This window comes from Panthera leo, chromosome A2, assembly GCF_018350215.1.
Source record: "Panthera leo isolate Ple1 chromosome A2, P.leo_Ple1_pat1.1, whole genome shotgun sequence".
NCBI classification, from domain to species: Eukaryota; Metazoa; Chordata; class Mammalia; order Carnivora; family Felidae; genus Panthera; species Panthera leo.
Window position 1 is genome coordinate 30,937,730 of NC_056680.1, and position 18,988 is coordinate 30,956,717.

Below are 18,988 nucleotides of genomic sequence, written 5' to 3' on the forward strand. Positions count from 1 at the left end.
TCATTGGTCGCTTCTTCCTCGAACCAGACCTATTTGGCCGAGCTGACACAACCCCTGTTTTTTGTTCTTTGGGTTTTTTGTTGTTTTTTTTGGTTTTTTTTGTTTTTTTAACAGAAAGAGCTCTAAGCTAACACAAGAGGAGTAGCCTTCCCACCGGTCTTCGTACATTTATACTGCCCACCTCTCTATGCTATTGTTCACATACAAGCTACAGTGATTTTTTTCAAAATGTAAATCTAACTTTATTACTCTCCTTGCTTAAAAACCACAAACACTTTCCTGTCCTTGTGGCCTGGACTGAAAATCTCCTACTGTGGCCTCCCAGCTCCTGCATGGTCTTAACCACCATGCCTTCTCTTCTTCCTCAGGCAGGGCCTCACTCCCCACCAGCCTCTCCGGTCCAGCCACATTGGCCTTTCCTTTAGTCCCTCCTGATCACCACACTCCCCACTGCCCCTGAAATTAGTACAGGCTATTCTTTCTGCCCACAATGTGGATCCTTTGACTTTTCATCTACTTAACTCCTACTCATCATCCAGCATCACTTCCCCTGGGACACCTCCCTGGTCTCCCTGGCTGATACCAATCTCCTGGCATCCTCTTGCATGGTAGTGTTCCCAGGTGTGACTTTTTTGCTTGATCACTTGATTAATATGTCTTTCCCACTAAGCTGTCTGAGATCAGGCTCCATGTCTGGTTTTGTTCACTGTTGTGTCCCCAGCACCTTGTAGAGTGCCTGGCCTATCGTAGGCACTCAAACGTTTGTTGAATGCATGAATGGTTTAATGTTTACATATAATAACACCAGCAAAAGGCTCTTCTAAAAGTGCCTTATATAGTTGTCATGGAGTGAATGACAATAGTAACAGTGGGCAAGTGACTGTTGCTTAGGAAGGACCAACACACAACAGACAAGCAGAGTATGTGTGGCTGTATGCACAGTACCCAGGACCAAGCCCTCCACTTGGAAGGGGACCCCAGTCTTTCTGCAGCCCCAACATCCACTTTAGCGCCTAGGAAAATGCCCAAAAGGTCAGTGATGCGTGGCTCTCCTTTAATGAGTTTTATTTAAGCCTGCAGGTGCATTTCCCAAGAGATCCTGTCAACCTGATGGCCAAGAAATTGTGAATTTGGTGCTTATTACCCACCCCAATCCAGCTTTAAATTGAATTGGGGAAACAAAGGGAACAAATGTGCAGCCTTGATTGCAAACTGAAAAGATGATACAATCAACACAAATATCTTTGATTGCCTCTTGAGAAACATTTGTGAATCAAAACAGCAATGATTTTAACTGTGGAACAAATACTTGCAGATTATCCGTGACAGAGGGAAATTGATTCATATCATTCAAATGTGTCAAACTATGGCTAATAAATGAAAAATAATCTTTCTCATGTAATTTTATTTAGATGTCCTGTAGTTCAAAACACTCTCTTAAACACTTCACAAGTGCTCGGCAATATTTTGCTAGGTGGAGGTGGGAGGTAGGGAGGGGAAGATTTTTGAGATAAACTGCACAGCTCTTGCCCTCAAAGTTCTCACAGACTAATGCAGGAGATCATGACAATAGAAAATAACACAAGTCATGTTGCAAGTATACTATATGTATGCAAAGTAAAAAGATAGCACATTATATGAAGGGGATGATAAGGGTGCAAAATTTCTAGAAAACTAAGAGGAACTCACCAAGAAGACCATAAAAGGTGTAAAATATCAGAGTCCAGCTTCCTAATTTTACAAACAAGAAAAATGAGGCCCCCAAGGTGATGAGATCTTGACTAGTTAATGCCAAAACCAGATCTTCAACCCAAAAATTTTCTTTAAGGGGTTGTCTAAAATACGACCAAGTACTATTGTTCTTACTGGCTTTCTCAAAAGCCATTGGGGTTGAAATATGGAGCAAATTTTGATTTGCAACTTGTAAGGGAGTGAGATTCATCTTCCTGCCTCCTATCTGGCCCCTTATCCAATCTTTTTCTGATACATCAGGTGGAACAACTTCCCCAAATGCAAACGTGATCGTGCCATTCCCTTCCTTCCCACTGCCCTTAGGATAACGCCCAGAGTCCTTTGTAGGATTCAGCAGGCTCTGGCCCTGGCCCTTGACTGCAGCCTCCCCTTCCACCACCATCTGCGTCCTTCTCCGGGTTCTAGCCACTCTGTGCTTCCTTTGGTTCTTTGATCATGGCCTGGCTTCTCCCATTTCAGGGCCTCAACGTACATTGTTTCCTCTGCTTGGAACACTCTTCCTCCTTCTTCACCTACTGCTCAGATAAAATGCCATTACTCAGACCTGTAGACTGGGTTAGTTCTTCCCTGCCCTCTGTAAATGCTCTGACAGTCCTTTGTATTGAATTACGTGTTTGAAGTCTGCTTTCTGCACTAGACTTTAAGCCCCAAGAGTGCAGGAACATGTCTCCGTCATTCATGATGTATCCTCTCCCTCCAACAGAGGACCTAGACTCTTAGGTAGGCTCAGCTCCTGGGGCACATAAATAAACTCCAAATCCTTAGTGTTTTATGGAACAAGAAGTTATTTTCTTTTTCTTTCTCATGTGACAGTCCGGAGTGGGGATTCCAGGTTTGTGGCAGACTGATTCCATGTAGCCATGTAGGGACCCAGGATAAGGATGCTTGTGGTTTCAACATGTGGGTTCCAAGGTGTCCTTGATAATTTCTGTGTTAGTCAGCTGGAAATAAGAGAGAACAGAGAAGAGCTCACATGAAAGGTGATCACTCTTTTCTACTCCTTTCCCATTGGAGGGAATTTAGTTATGTGGTTATGTGAACGCAAGAAAGACCAGGATGTGTGGGCGAGGCACGTTTAAGCACTTCTTTCCTATGTGGCCAGGAGGAAATGGAGTTTGCAAGACAGATGGCTGCTGCACTAGAAGGTTCAGTGAAAGCTTACTGAAAATAAGTTGATTTTTAAATCATTGTATTGCTTTACTTTCAACGCAGAGATGAATGCCCAGTCTCCAAAATCCTTATGTTTCTTTCATTTTGTTGGCAGCATTTCAGTATCCAAACAACTGGCTTCAGTGAAAGGTAAGACATGGAGTGACTGGGATGTGTGTATTTCCCCTCTACCATGACAGTGCACCGGGAGTTAAAAAGAACAGGACAGCAAAGGATGCCAGAAATGTAAGAGACCTTGTGGACAAATCATCAAATACCCATGTTTATAGAACTCTTTTGAGAACTGAAGTCCAGTGATAGGAATTAGTTTGCCCCAAGTTAGTCCATTAAAGGCCAAGCTGAAAGCATGGATCCGATGACTCCTAATTCAGTGTTCTTCCCACACGCGCAGTTGCCTGTCTATGGGTAGCATCCTCCGGAGCAAGACCATCCAGAGCAAGACCATCAATATCTAACTCGTGAATGGTCATTGGAACTCAGAATGCAAACAACCCCCAACTGCCCCTTGTTGGTCGAGTGAAAACTGTTGCCAACTCTCAAAATAGAAATATTTACACTCAGAATTCAACTTTATAGGTAAAATATCTTTAGAACTAACATATTGTTCTTTCTGTGGTAATATTAAGAAAAAACCCCACTCATATACTTGGCATTATCTTATTCCAAAATCTGTGGCTTTAAAATGTTCACAGAATAACAAGCATAAACTTGGATATGACTATATTGAAACTTTTTCTTCCTAAACGGCTGGCCAACGTCTCCAAAGGAGACTTGGTATTTTTACTTAAATAAATCTCCATCTTGATGGAACAATTGTTTTTATACTATGACAACAGAAAACCTATTCTGTTTTACAATATACACAATTTCGGACACTCGTGATAATTGTCCCGCATTTCTAATACAACTTATCCCTTCTAGGAAGTTGAGGGGAGTAGTAACTCTCCATCACCCTCACTGCCCCTGAACACACACACACGTGTGCACCACTCTTAGCACCAGATTCCTAGCATTGGACCATTGGGCCACATTTATTCCCATGTCCTAAAAAAACACAGGATAAACATGGCTCAACTTCCCAGAATGTGCTTTATTCAATGGCAAGTAATTCTAAACGTTATCCATTGAAATAAGGCAGGGATAGAGGATGAAGTAGAGGTGAGAACCCACATTTTCTCTGCTGGCTACTTGGGCGTATGCCCTTGACCTCTTGAGGGTGGGAGTGGGGGACGAGCACATCTCTGCCTCTAGCATTCAAAGCAGTTTTGTGGCAGAAAAGTTTGAGAAGCACTAGAGTATTGGGGAAACTACTGACCTAGACAGGAAAAAAAGAGACCCAGTTTTTATTCTTGCCGCACACTACCTGTGTGAACTTGGACAGACCACTTCTCTCCCATAGGTCTCCATTGCTCCATTTGCAAAACTAACTGCTACTAGGAAAAGTTCTCAAATGAGGGGATTCTGACACCTTGCTGTACTGAGAGTTGTGTTCCTATTACACTAATGTGTCAGGTACTTGCTAGATCCAGGGTTGAGATCTGTGTCCCACGTTCCATGGCAGGTGAGGAGAAAGAGGCAGAGGCTGGCCCTGAAGTTCCAGTCAGCTCAGTCCAACACACGTACACTAAGGCCCACAACCCTCCAGGGCCTGGGAATGAGCGTACAGGTAAATAAAATGTAGTAACTGCCCTTGGGAGTGTGCAGTCTAGAACTGTTCCGTCCAATAGAGCAGCCACTAGGCACATGAAGGTACTGAGCACTGAAATATGTGTAATAGATAAGTCAGATTTAAGAGACTTAATATAAAACAAAATGGAGCCTGTTTCAATAATTTGCTTAGATGGATTACATATTGAAATGATATTTAAAAAAAAAATTTTTTAATGTTTCTTTTTGAGAGAGAGACAGAGACAGAGCGTGAGCAGGGGAGGGGCAGAGAGAGAGAGGGAGACACAGAATTGGAAGCGGGCTCCAGGCTCTGTGTTGTCAGCACAGAGCCTGACGTGGGGCTCAAAGTCACCACATCATGCCCTGAGCCAAAGTCAGACACTTAACCGACTGAGCCACCCAGGCGCCCCAAGTGATAATATTTTTAATACACTGGGTTAAATAAAATGTGTTATGAAAATAATTTTGTATGTTTCCTTTTACTCTCTTAATGTGGCTACCAGAAATGTTTAGATTATCATTACGGCTCACATTACATTTCTCTTGGACAGCACTGACCTAGAAGGAAATTTAGATAGCTGAAGAGTGTTCTAGTGTGAGGGTTATGATAAATGTATGTCTGGGGAAGTCGAGAAGCCCAGAAGAGGGACCTGTTGCCCAATCTGGGGGTGTCGGAAAGAGTCGTACAGAATACACTGCCTGAAAAACAATATCTAAAGGCAGTGTGCATCATGAGGAGAGACCGGACTGTGTGACCTCGAGCAAGCTACCTAACCTTTCTGTGCCTCAGTTTTCTCCTCTATAGAGTGGGGATGATACGGGAACCTACCTACGAAGGCTGATGTAAGAATTAAGTGAGTTGAACCCTGTATATCCTACAGAGGAGGGGCTGACACGTAGAATACCAGCTCCATAATCATTCGTTTACAACTGTCCTCCAGAACACAAGCACCAGAAAACTTAGAATGTCTCCACTGCTGTTGTTCACGGTTCTATCCCCAGAAGTAAGACAGAGCCTGGTAATAAATATTTGCCAAAAAGTACTTGTTGGGAGAACAGAGTGAGTAAGGGGACTACACACAGTTTAGTATTATCAAAGCATAAGAAGCGAGGTCGGAAATAACAGGAGAGGTCGACATGAAGTACCTTGTTTAACACCCTCTCCGATACACCCCTTCCAGAGGCAAGAAAGCTGATAAAAGACACCAAAAGAGAAGCATCAAGCCCTTGCATTTTTATTAGGACTTAGCCCTTTACAATATGCTTTCACATATTTGCTCACAACTCTGTGAGGCAGACAGGAATTAAAAGGCAACACGCTGGGTTTAGTAAGGGAAGAACCCAGCCATAAAAACAGAAAAACAAAACATCTCGCAAAGTATCATCGGTGTTGGTAAGATAACCAGAGTGCCTTGTTAACTTTCATATGTGATGTTTTCTAGTTCAGTTTTTACCATGAACATATGCTATTTTATAGTCAGGACAAAAACTGCCTGCCGGGTTCAAACGAATGGAGGAGAAGGAAAAAGGAGTTGGCTAGTCCAGATGGAGTCCCCATCTAGAAGGCAGCCAGACGTCGAGTTCCTCGAAGGGTTGGAAAATGTCTGGTTCCACAGCCTCCACGGAGGTGGCCTTATAAATAGATACTCCAAAGTGGCAGATCTTTCTGTGGTCTTTGAAATCAGACTTTCAAATGTTTCCTCTGCCACTTCTGAGCGATGTGACCTTAAAACTCTTAATCTCTCCATGTGTCAGTTTCCAATATGTAAAATTGAGACACAAATCACACTTACCTCTGTGGGTTTTACTAAGCATTAAATAAGATTATGTGTGAAAGGCACCTGGTACGCAATAAACAAGGAGGGTGTCTGTCATTATTTGCAAGCCCACTCCAGACTGGAAATACACCCCTTCCTCACCAGAAAGAGCCTGGAGAATAGAACAGCTCATACTAAAGCCTTCTCTAATTTATTCTTGGTTATTAATTAATGAATCAACTGGCCAAAATTACAGAAGGAATGTTTACCTCTTAAGGAATTAAGGTATTTCCTCTAAGCAATTTGCTTCTTAAAGACAGAATAAATGGAGTCTATTTTTTTGGCCACTTAAGTTCAAGGTTACCGCCATATAGCATCCCACCTCCTCAAGCACACACCCCAGGAAAGACAGACCCAAGCTAGAGGAATATGCTCATCTCCATGTATTTCGACGAGCTGCAGAGTGTTGGGTAATCGAGAAGCATCTCAATTCTGACTGTGGGTGTCAGGGATGCGACAGAGGTGAAGGGAAGAGATGGCTAAGGATGGGGGAGAGGGGGAGAAAAAGCTAACAATAAAATCCAAAGAAGCAGGGAATGTTCTGAGGTTGGCATTCTAGGCTAGATGGAGGCCCAGCCACTGGGTGAGCAGACAGAAATGGGAAATGTCAAGCAGAATCATAGGCAGATAAGACTGAGCATCGGGAACGAGGGAAGAAATCAGGGAGTAAGAAGCTAAGGACATAGATTTGGCAGACACTCATTCCATGAATATATGTGAAGCATGTACCATTTGCCAGGCATTTTTCTAAAGATTCCAGGTGCCACAGAGCAGAAGACAGGCAGAAAAAAAAAAAAAAAAATCTCTGCAGGAGGCTTATGTTTTTGACCAGGATTCAAATTCAAGCTCTGCCACTTACTAGTGGTGGGTCCCCAGCGAGGTCACATCCTTGCTTCATCCGTAAAGTGCTATGACGATGGAGATACATACTGTGTTCCTGAACTGGAAGAGTCGATGCAGTAAGTACGGCAATTCTCGTCAAATTTCTGCTAAAGCTTGAGCGCCCAGGTGGCTCAGTCGGTTAAGTGTCAGACTCTTGGTTTCATCCCAGGTCACGATCTCACGGTTCATGAGGTCAAGCCCCACATTCAGCTCTGTGCTGACAGCATGGAGCCTGTTTGAGATTCTCTCTCTCCTCTCTCTCTGCCCCTCCCTGAGCACTCTCCCTCTCTCTCAAAATAAATAAATAAACTTAAAAAAAATTCTCTTAAGGCTTACTGCAAGTCATAAGTAATATACATGGAAAGCCCTAAAATAGCCAAAATAATTTTGAAAAAGAAGAAAGTGGGGGACTCACTCTCCTCCATATTAAGGCTTACTATATGGCTACTGGAATCAAAGAAATGCGATGTTGACAGAGGGACAGATGTACAGATCAATGAAACAGAACGGGAAACCCAGACACTGATCCATACAAATATGCCCAACTGATGTTTGACAAAGATGCAAAGCAATTTAGCAAAAGAAGTATAGCATTTTCAACACCTGATGCGGAAGCAACTGGTCCTCCGCCGGTTAAAAACCCGAACTTCCACCTAAGCCTTACACCTTCTAGAAACGTGAACTCAGAATGGGCCATGGATTTAAATGTAGACCATACAATGACAAAACTTTTAACTTTACATAGGACAACTCTTTCAGAAGAGGAAACATTGATAAATCAGACTTGATAAAAATTGGAAACAATTCCTCCACAAAAGATCTCAAAGGATTAAAAACCCAACAGTTTATGAACTGGGAGAAAATGTTTGCAAAGAAAAGTCTGATGCTTTTCTATGGGCTGTAAGCTCTCCGTGGTCTTGTTCTCCTTTCTTAACCAAACCTCCTTCTTGTAGGTTTCAGTCACAGCTGTCTCCTTTCAGCTCTCCCGACGTGCCACACTCCTTCTGATCCGAGCCCTCACTCTTCTGCTTGAGCTTGGGACATTCCGCACAACCCTAATCCTAGCCTGCCTACCCCACCCCACCCCACCCCACCCCACCCCAACCCTTTTACATGGCAGGATCCCTCTCATCCATTAGGTCTTAACTTAAATGTTCATCTATTCACAGAGACCTCCAAGACCAGCTATCTAAGTAGTTTTCCTCCCAGATGTAATTTTTTTAAATGTTTTATTCATTTCTTGAGGGAGAGAGAGAGACAGAGCATGAGTGGGGGAGGGGCAGAGAGAGAGGGAGACACGAATCTGAAGCAGGCTCCAGGTCCTAAACTGTCAGCACAGAGGGGCTTGAACTCACAAAAGGTGACCCGAGCCATAGTCAGATGCTTAACCAAATGAACCACCCAGGCACCCCCCCAGATGTATTTTTTAAATTTTTTTCTGTTTCTGTGCCTTTTTTGCCTCATACATCACGAGCTGTAAATCCATGTTATATATGTATATAGAGAAATAATTATTGAATGTATATAAAAGCAAATACATGCATAAGCACTTATCTTATTGATTATTACTTATTATCTCATTAGATTGTAAAGTATACTGTAAAAGAGCAGAGGCCACATCTGGGTACTGAGTGGGAAAATATTAGAAATATAGTGGGTGCTCAATACAAAAGTTGTGTTATTCTGTCTGATCATCATTCTTTGTATAAACAATTGTTGCATAGTACCTGGGTTAAAAATGGTAGGATTTTGTTTTTCTTTTCTTCTTATTCATTCATTAAATGGCATGTCCTAGCACCTACTATATAGCAGGAATTTGTGTTGGTCACTGGGAATACAGTGATGAAGAAAGATATGATTCCCTGGCCTCACAGGGCTTGCAATGTAGTTGAGAAGAAAGGCCATTAAAAATGCAGTAACTGGGGCCCTGGGTGGCTCAGTCGGTTCAGCGTCCTACTTCAGCTCGGGTCATGATCTCGTAGTTTGTGGTTTTGAGCCCCGCGTCGGGCTGTGTGCTAACAGCTTGGAGACTGGAGCCTGCTTCGGATTCTGTGTCTCCCCCTCTCTCTCTCTCTCTCTCTCTGCCTCTTCCCTACTCGTGCTCTGTGTGCGTGTGTGTCTCTCTCAAGAATAAATATTTAAAAAGGTTTTTTTTTTAATACGGTAACTATAACATGAGAGAAGTTCTATAATAGAGGATGTGTTAGAGCCTCAGAGGACAGAGAACATACAAATTTTTTTTGCTATACCTTGTGTAGTTCTCAGTGTCCACTGGGTGCTACCCACTAGAAAGGAATGAGTTAGCATCGCCCTTTCAAGGAGATTAAACCAGAGAAACCAGCTGGGAAATCAGTATGTTTGAGGCCTTAGGTCAAAGAGGTCCCTTATCCATCATGATATCAAAGAGCTTGTTTCAAATGCTATTCTCCTTTATCACACTGGCCTGAAGTGATGATTTGATTGACATCGAATATAAACTCCACAAGAGCAGGACTCTGTCTTACTCACTGTGGTACCCTCAGTGCCAGGGACTGAGCCTAGCGCCAAGCAGGTACCCTTTAAATATTTTGCAGATCAAAAAACCAACTGTGAGAGAGGTGAGGTGTTTTCCCAAGGTCACATGACAAGCAGGTGGTAAATCTTATCCTGATTCTACTAATTCTTATTGCTCCTGAAGGAACTTTTGTTTCAATTATTTAAGGACCTGGTGTCAGATGTCCCTACATCCCACTCCCAGATAGGGGGCAAAGAGTCCAAGGGCAGGGCCACATTGACATACATCTTCCAACCCTGCTCATCCCAGTTCCCTCGGAAAATACAACCCTGTGTCTGGGGAAGAACCATTTCTAACCTAGACTACATCATTGTACGTTTCTTCCCTCACAGCTCTCAGGAAGGGCTCAGATCTGGAAAAGGCCATTGCTACCATTGCTCTGATTTTCAGAAACTCTTCTGACCCTGATGGTAAACTTGGAAAAGCTACTGCCAAAAATCTGCTGCAAACCCAATTTAGGAATTTCACGGAGGTGAGAAAATGAACAGGCATGAAGAAACGGGGGCCACGCCATACTGGGTGGCCCAAAGAGCCAACAACTCCAGCGAAAGGGCCCTATTGTTTCATTCAACAAATGTTTAATGAACACCTACCGTTTGCCAGGAAGTGAACTGAGCACTGAAGTTAATGCAGTGAACAAGCTAAAAATCCAGCAGAGTAGAGGGGTGCCTGGGTGGTTCAGTTGGCTAAGCGTGGAACTCTTGATTTTAGCTCAGGTCATGATCTCATGGTTTTGTGAGTTCAAGTCCCGTAGCAGGTTCTGTGCGGGTAGCGCAGACCCTGCTTGGGATTCACTGTCTCTCCCTCTCTCTCTGCCCATCCCCCACTCATGCTGTTTCTCTCTCTCTCTCTCAAAATAAGCTTCAAAAAAAACTTAGCAGAGTAGAGAGAGATGCTGAAAAGGTCATTAGAAATATGCAAATAACCATGAAACAGTATGGCATGCATCGAAAGAGTAAAACAGGGACCATCTTGGGGCAGTCAGTCAAAGAAGCTCTCCTGGAAAATAAAGGTATAGCTGAGATCTGAAGAGTGAGCAAGAGTTAGTTTTGCAAGGGAGGAGGGTGGGCACTGAGAACGTAGCATTCCAAGCAGAGGCAATGGCATATGCAAATCCTGTAAGGCAGGTCAAAGATCTGGGAGAGCCGAGAAGGGAAAGGAAAGTAGGAAGCACTAGGCGATGAGGCTGAGAAGGTGGAGAGAAGCAAAATTACAAAGGCATAGCCTGAGAGCAGGAGGAAGCCAGGAATGTTTCTAAATCAAGGGTGAAGAAATTACATCACCTGCAGATGGGATTGGGGTAGGGGTCCGGGTGGGGGTGGGACAAAGAAAGAGTGTCTGTGAGGAAGCACTCCAAACAGAGGCCAATGATGTCGGGACTAGGGTGCTGAACAGGAGAGACATCTGGAAGGTGGAATGAACAGGATCCAATAATTGACTGGCTATAGGGTTGAAGGACAGGAAGAGCAAATTATGACACCCCAGTTTCCGACTGTGGGAAGAAATGGGTGGTGGCCTCATTTCCAGAGAAGTCAAAGATTGGGGAATAAGCATATTTGAGGTGAGGTGGGGTGGGAGGAGAAATGATGAGTTCCATCAGAATTTGTCAATTTTAAGATGTCCATGAAACATTCCGGAGGAGAAACAGAGCAACAGGACATATGACTTGGGAGGTCAGAATAGAGATTTGTGTTCGCAATTCAGAAGTCAGAGTTAGCAGTAGATGAACAGTCACTGACCTGAAGGGAGTGACCTAAATTACCTAGAGGCGTATTTTCCAACCTTCAGTCATTTGAATACCTCCTTCAATATCTTTCCCATATCTGCCTAGAGTCTGTATTATAATTCACTTAGAACTTTTCTTCTTTAAGTTAACTTTCTTTTTAAATAAATTTATTTTATAAGAATACTTTATCACTGAGGCACCTGGGGGCCCAGTCGGTTAAGCACCCGACTCTTCATTTGGGCTCAGGTGATGATCTCACGGTTCGTGATTTTGAGCCCCGCATTGGGCTCTGCAGTCAGGGCACTGCCTGCTTGGGATTCTCTCTCTCTCTCTATCTCTCTCTCTCTCTCTCTCTCTCTCTCTCCCCCTCTCTTCCTGCCCCACCTGCTGTCTGTCTGTGTGTCTCTCTCTCTCTCAGTAAATAAACTTAGAATTATCTCTTTTTAATAACATCACTATTCTAAGTGTTAATTCAATGGGTAAGAGTGGAAGGTAGTAAAAGAATAGATGACTACTAACTTGTATTTAATATTTCATCCTGCCTCGCCTAAAACTGCGTTACACTCTACAAGCATACTTAGGGAAATGCTGCCTGAGGGGACATGCATAAGAAGAAAAGAGGGGTTCGTACAGAGTCTAGACCACCAATATTTATTAGTAGGTAGAGCAAGAAAAAGACTTAAAGCAGTCTCTAAAGTTCTATGGGTGTTCGGAGATACTACGAAAATAAGTACTATAATTCCATGAAAATATAAATGTATTGGCTCTAGCATATGACAGTTATATCTGGTGTCATCCACTGGGGAAAGGTGGGCCAAGGGGACAACTTCCTGTGAATCTTGGATTATTTCAAAAGACTGTGTGAGAAATCGACTTTTTTTTTTATTCCACAAATAAAGTGATTTTATAAAAACTCAATTTCATTAGAACAGGGAATAGAATGTGGTTCCCAGGGGGAGGGGGAGGGGGAGGAGGAAGTGAACTGATAGAGGTCAAAGGGTACATATTTTCTTGCTTTCTTTTTTTTTTTTAATTTTATTTATTTTGAGAGAGAGACAGCGAGCGGGGTAGGGGCAGGGAGAGGGAGAGAGAATCCCAAGCAGCAGCCGTGCTGTCAGTGCAGAGCCCGTTTTGGGGCTCAAACTCGCGAACCATGAGATTATGACCCAAGCCAAGCTCAAGGGTCATTTAACCAACTGAGCCATCCAGGCTCCCAAAGAGTACACATTTTCAATTTCAGGAAGAATAAGTATTATTTGTATGATTATTTGATTTTTTTTTTTTTTTAAGAAAAATCTTTGTAGCCAGAAGTATCAGGCAAGAATTTGCCAAGCGGTAAAACGTTCTGGGGAGCCTTTAAGGAAAGCGTGGGTGAAGAAATCCTATAACACTTGCCTACATCAGAGGCCAAACGAGATGACACATTCTAGAGAGAAAAAGGCCTCATACTTGGTGGCTGGGCAGATCTTCAGGGAGCTTTTCACACGTATGAAAATGAGGACCTAGTGGATGGTCATCCTGATGTACAATTGCACCACCTACCCCTCCCCACCCCATGTAAGGGGACAGTTCCCAGGCCCCCGTGGATGCCTGAGACCACAGACAGTACAGAAGCCTCTCTAGACTGCTTTTCCTTATGCACACATGCCTATGATAAAGTTTCCTTCATAAATTAGATGCAGTAAGAGACTCCTAACAACAACAATAATAATAAAATAGAACAATGACAATATACTCTAGTAGAAGTTACGTGAACGTGATCTCTCTCTCAAAATACCTTATTGTACTGTACTCACCCTTCCGGTGGGCATGTGAGATGATAAAATGCCACGTGACTGAGAGGAAGGGAGGTAAATGACGTAAGCACTGTCACGTCAACTTAGGCTTCCATTGACCTTCTGATGATCATCAGAAGGAGAATGGTTGCTTCCAAATCCCAGTTGACCCAGGCAACTCGAACTGTGGAAAGAGAAACCTCGGACGAGGGGGTTCCTGCTGTAATTCACCATCCCCTCTGAGAACAGCCAAGGGCAAAAGAAAGTTAGAGCCAAATCATGTCCCTCAGTGTAGATTAAACTTGAAAGAGGCAGACAATTTCTGGATCTCTGGCAGCAGACCTATCCAGGCCTCATGAGAAGTCCTGCTCTCTGCTCAAGATGACAGAAAGCAGAAGCCATATTTCAGGGGACTCTAGGACATTCTCAGTATTAATAGTGGTAACTTAACTTTAAGGAGCAAACATGGAGAGTAATGTCAGGACGCTGCCTTGGACCTAGCACCCAGCTCTGTGAGACTCCTCAGGGCAGGTAGGGGCACACACATCAACAGCAAAAGACCGCAGCCCCTTAATGACTAACTGGGCTTTCTCCTACATCCCTATGTGGAGCTCTCTGGTTAACTGAGATGGCACTTTGGGCTGAGGCCTGGGTTCTGAGAGGAACATCTCCTTTCTCACAAGCCTAACATAATTTGGGGGGATCTTAACACTCTATAGTCAGTCAGATAAAATAAAACTGAGCATTTATACGCACTGATAAGAAGATACAGAAACAAGATGGCTGATCAGTCCCCAAGAGAACTACCTGGGCCAGCTCCCAGGTACTTAAAATACATAGAGAAAAAAGAGAGAAGATCTACAGCCGCCTCTGACCTTTGAGCAGTGTATCCTTCCACTAGTAAGTAGTCCTGTCTCTGCCGTGGGCCCCACCATGTCCACAGAGCACTCAGCTGTCATGGAGCGAGGCAGGGGAAACTCTTTTTGCCTTCACTGTTAGGTGTGACCTCTTGAGGACAACCAGCCTGGAGAGACAAGAATGGTCTAGTCGGTAAGAGGAATGTATCATCATTCCTAAAGTGCTTTAGTCGTTGCTGTGATGGCTTTTTACAGCTAGCACATGGCTGAGCATTTGGGGTTGAACTAAATGCAAACACAGCCCAGAATACCAGAGAATCAAATGACCTTAATGTTGTTAATGCCACTTGGGAGGATATTTCACAGGCTGTGGTTGGAAACTAAAAAGCCTCTTCATGGATGTACTACTCACATGTTTCCCCTCAATCTATTTAGGAGGACTATGGACTTGGGTGTGATTTGTGATGACACTGAACGCTGGACAATTTTCCAAAGCACAGATTTTTCTATGAGCATTTTTTAATTTCGTATTTCTGGACGATCTTATTGTTCATTAGAACACGGAGTGAATACCTCTCATAACAGAGATTATATGTTGAAATTGTGAAAAATGTAACATATCTGTGCTTCTAGAGAGGCAGATGGTTAGTAGTTAAGAGTGTGGGCTCCAGAATCAGGCGGCCAAGACCATGAACTCTAGCTTCACACCAATAGCTGCCTAGGTTAGGGCAAGTGACTTAATTCTCACTGAGTCTTTTGATGCTCATCTGTTAAGTGGGGATAATAGTCATATATTCATAAGGTCACTGTGGAAATTCGGTGAAATAACCCATGAAAAGATTTAACACAGTGCCCCACTTGACATCATATTGTTACTACCGTGTTATGCCATGTTACAAGAACATGTTAATAACATGTTTCTTAATTGCTTGTTATCTGTAAAACCAAGGTGGCACAATGAATTCGGTTTTTACTTATTCTTTATTCTCACAGGGACAAGAAACAAAACCAAAATACAAAGACCTCCTTTCTGAACTCGACGAGCACACTGAAAATAAGCTTGATTTTGAGGATTTCATGATTTTGCTCTTAAGCATCACTGTAACTTCAGAGTTGCTACAAAATATATGGAGTGTAAAAATCATGAAGTAAACAGCTTTAAAAATACAATCAGAGCACCTGGGTGGCTCAGTTGGTTAAGCGTTCCACTTCAGCTTGGGTCATGCTCTTGCAATTCACGAGTTCGAGCCCTGCGTTAGGCTCTGTGCTGATGGCTCAGAGCCTGGAGCCTGCTTTGGATTCTGTCTCCCTCGCTCTCTGCCCCTCCCCTACTCATGCTCTGTCTCTCTCTCTCTCTCTCTCTCTCTCTCTCTCTCTCTCAAAAATGAATAAACATTTAAAAAAAATTAAATATGCAAGTAAACAAAATAATGGCAGTAGATTGTTAAATGACTGAAGACTTTTCCATTTTATTTTTAGCTAATTGAACAATTAATCCCATGAATCTGGGATTGCCTGGGATGGTTCTGATTGCTAATATTTAGACCCAATAACTCCAAAAGTGCCTGCATACTCTCCAGGAATGTTTGAATGATCTAGTCTCTGGGTGCTTTACAATAGGTTACATTTGATACCACTGGGTACCAAATTGCTTTTGCTTAGTCAATAGTGACTTAGAGCATCTTCCTTATAGTCTTTGAGTTATCACTTAATGAATGAATGAAGGTTTGTTCAGCCTTTTCTGGATGGTACTGAGGATACAGTAACGCCCTAGCTACATACTCTCTGCCCTCAGACATGCCTGCAGAAGTCTAGCAGAGGAGGTGGATATTTAACAATGGATGTCAATTGCATATACACTATAATTATAAGGGCACCAGGATGCTAGAAGTGTTTATCACATTACCTGAGCTTAAAGGTCAGAGAAGCTTTACTGCAAAAGGTGAAACTACATGAGGGGAAAAAAAAAGATCAGTGGATGCCAAAACTGTGGGCGGGAAATGGAGTTGTCCACAAACGGGCACAAGGGAACTTTTGGGGGGGAATGGCAATGTTTTATATCTCGATTGTGGTGGTGGTTACATGACTGCCTACATTTGTCAAACTCTTAAAACTGTATGCTACAAAGGGTAATTTTGCTCTATGTGAATTATACCTAAATAAACATAAAATCCCAACATCCCAATATCCTTGTAATCTGTGTGTCAACTTTTTATTGTCAACCAGCAACTTTTTGAGAAAAGCTTCTAAAAGTGTGTTTCAAGGACCCACATCCCCTATGTCCACGCCTGTGTTCTTGAGTTTAAATTACACACACACACGCACGCACACACACGTCAATGCCTGAGCCTTTGAGACAGACTTTCACAAAAACTTCTACTCATTGTAAAATTATTGTAACTTCGAAAGTCCCTCCGCCTTATCTCCCCTTTTCTTCCTAGTCCAGCATGGTAAGCCTCACATACATAATGTGAAGAAACTCTTTCAGGAGGGAGACCTTCACCCCTGGTCTCACCCTATAGTGTTCCCAATCCACCAAGATCTGACTCCTTGCTTCTTTCCACTTTCCAAACCTCAGGCATTCTTTTTTTTTCTAACATAACGTACTGTCAAGTTGGCTAACATACAGTGTATAGTGTGCTCTTGGATTTGGGAGTAGATTCCTGTGGTTCATCACTTACCACACCCAGTGCTCATCCTAACAAGTGCCCTCCTCCATGCCCATCACCCATTTTCACCTCCCCAGCCCCGATCAAGTTGGTTTGTTCTCTGTATTTAAATTTGTTCTCTGTATTTAAGAGTCTCTTATGGTTTGCCTTCCTCTCTGAAACTATTTTTTCCCCTTTCCTTTTCCCATAGTCTTCCCAAATTCTACATATGAGTGAAAACATATGATATCTGTCCTTCTCTTACTGACTTCTTTCACTTAGCATAATACCCTCCAGTTCCACCCAAGTTGTTGCAAATGGCAAGATTTCATTCTTTTTCATTGCCGAGTAGTATTCCATTGTGTATATATCCCACATCTTCTTAATCCATTCATCAGTCAATGGACATGTTGATAGCACTGCTATAAACATTGGGGTACATGTGCCCCTATGAATCAGCATTCCTGTATCCTTTGGATAAATTCCTAGTAGTGCTATTGCTGAATTGTAGGGTAATTCTATTTTTAATCTTCTGAGGAATCTCCATACTATTTTTCAGAACGGCTGCACCAGTTTACATTCCCACCAACGGTGCAAGAGGGTTCCTGTTTCTCCACATCCTCGCCAACATCTGTTGTTTCCTGAATTGTTAAATTTAGCCACTCTGACTGGTGTGAGGTGGTATCTCCATGTGGTTTTGATTTGTATTTCCCCAAACCTCAGATATTCTACATTGAAGAGTTTACATACCATGTAAGAAAAACCTCCAGACTTTACCCTCTATCATCCTTTTAACAGGGGATACAAATGTTCAGTAGGGCTCATACTAAGTGCCAGGCACCATTTTAGGGGCTTTATAAACATTAACTCTTTCGACCCCCATAACAACCCTCTGAGGTATGTATTAATACTATCATCTTACAGATGAGGAAACTGAAGCACAGAGGTTTTGATTTTTTCCAAAGTCCTTGAAGTGGCAAGTTTGAGAGTTTTCTGCCCTCTCTGTGGGTATTGCTAATTTCGTTCTAATATTAGACTTTGTCGTGAGCAATAATATTATAATTCAACAGAAATAACTGCACATTTCAGGCACTGTGTGAGAAAGAGGTATCAGCTGGGTCCTGGGGAACCATTTGGCATTCCTCAAATAGAACTCTGTGGGCTGCTCTCCCTCAAAGCCCTTTGTATCCTAGTCACAAGTAGCTGAATATAAGGCAGCCTTGGTGACCAATGAAAAGGTCAAATTCACACCTTTCAGAGAAAGAAAAAAAGAGGTGCTGGCCAATGGTGTGATGAGGAATCTTGGAGCCATTCCAACCCTCTGGACTCCCAGGAAGAATTTTTGAAAATCTATCCCAGATGGAAAGTCACGCTCCACTGAGGATATCAATTATAGAATCTATTTTAGCTTGATGCAAAGAATAAAAACAGAGCCAAAGCACGTGAAGCACTAGTGACAGATAAATCAATGAGCATGATGCTAAGACAGTAGATCACAAAGGCCTCCCTCACTTCTTGGTGCTCGTCCCAAAACTATGAATTCTACTCTTAAGACAAAGGTGCCATCTTGAAATGTTACTGGTCATCATAGGTGAGATTGTGGATGTAAATCTGTCTTGGGATTTCTTGGTTGCAAGGAACAAAACCCATTTAATCACACACACACACACACACACACACACACACAAAGGAAAAAGGGATGGGTTATATTCATCACCAAGGTATGGGGGCATATAATGAGATGAAAAGTCAGAGAATGCAATTAATGTGCACAAAATACTGGAAGCAGAAACAGAAATCAAGGACAAGATTTTGCGCTTACTTTCTCCTATATGAATTGGTTTCTTGTCTCTGCATCTGTCTACATGTGATCATTATTCTGCTTTCTCTCCCTCTGCCTCCTTCTCCTTTCCCCCACCCCATGCTCCCTTGTTCTCAGTTCTAGCCCTATCTCTATCTCCCTTTTTATCTCTGTGTCTCACTCAACCAGTTCTTTCCCCTCCTTGGCACAAGAGCAAACACAGTGTCCCCATCGCTAACTTCACCATTTCCTTTAAATGCCCAACAGACCCTCAGTAGCAGCTCAGAAACCGGATCCCAATCCCCAAGAGAGAGAATCTGATTGTGTGCATTTGAGTA

General features: G+C 42.8%; 1 protein-coding gene across 1 annotated transcript; it reads left to right on the forward strand.

Moving 5' to 3' along the window:
- Nucleotides 1–922: 922 nt before the first annotated feature.
- On the forward strand, nt 923–15,412 carry SNTN (sentan, cilia apical structure protein). Its single transcript, XM_042927531.1, has 4 exons — nt 923–1,032; nt 3,017–3,051; nt 10,176–10,315; nt 15,195–15,412. Exons 1-4 carry the CDS (start codon nt 923–925, stop codon nt 15,351–15,353), a joined length of 444 nt encoding a protein of 147 aa, XP_042783465.1. The 3' UTR covers nt 15,354–15,412.
- Nucleotides 15,413–18,988: the final 3,576 nt, after the last annotated feature.

Excerpts from the sequence above, each read along its gene's own strand:
- SNTN (XM_042927531.1), top strand. The coding sequence starts at position 923 with ATGTGTGGCTGTATGCACAGTACCCAGGACCAAGCCCTCCACTTGGAA. Across the intron at positions 3,052-10,175 it reads ACAACTGGCTTCAGTGAAAG|CTCTCAGGAAGGGCTCAGAT; the intron begins GTAAGACATGGA and ends CTTCCCTCACAG. Across the intron at positions 10,316-15,194 it reads AATTTAGGAATTTCACGGAG|GGACAAGAAACAAAACCAAA; the intron begins GTGAGAAAATGA and ends TTATTCTCACAG.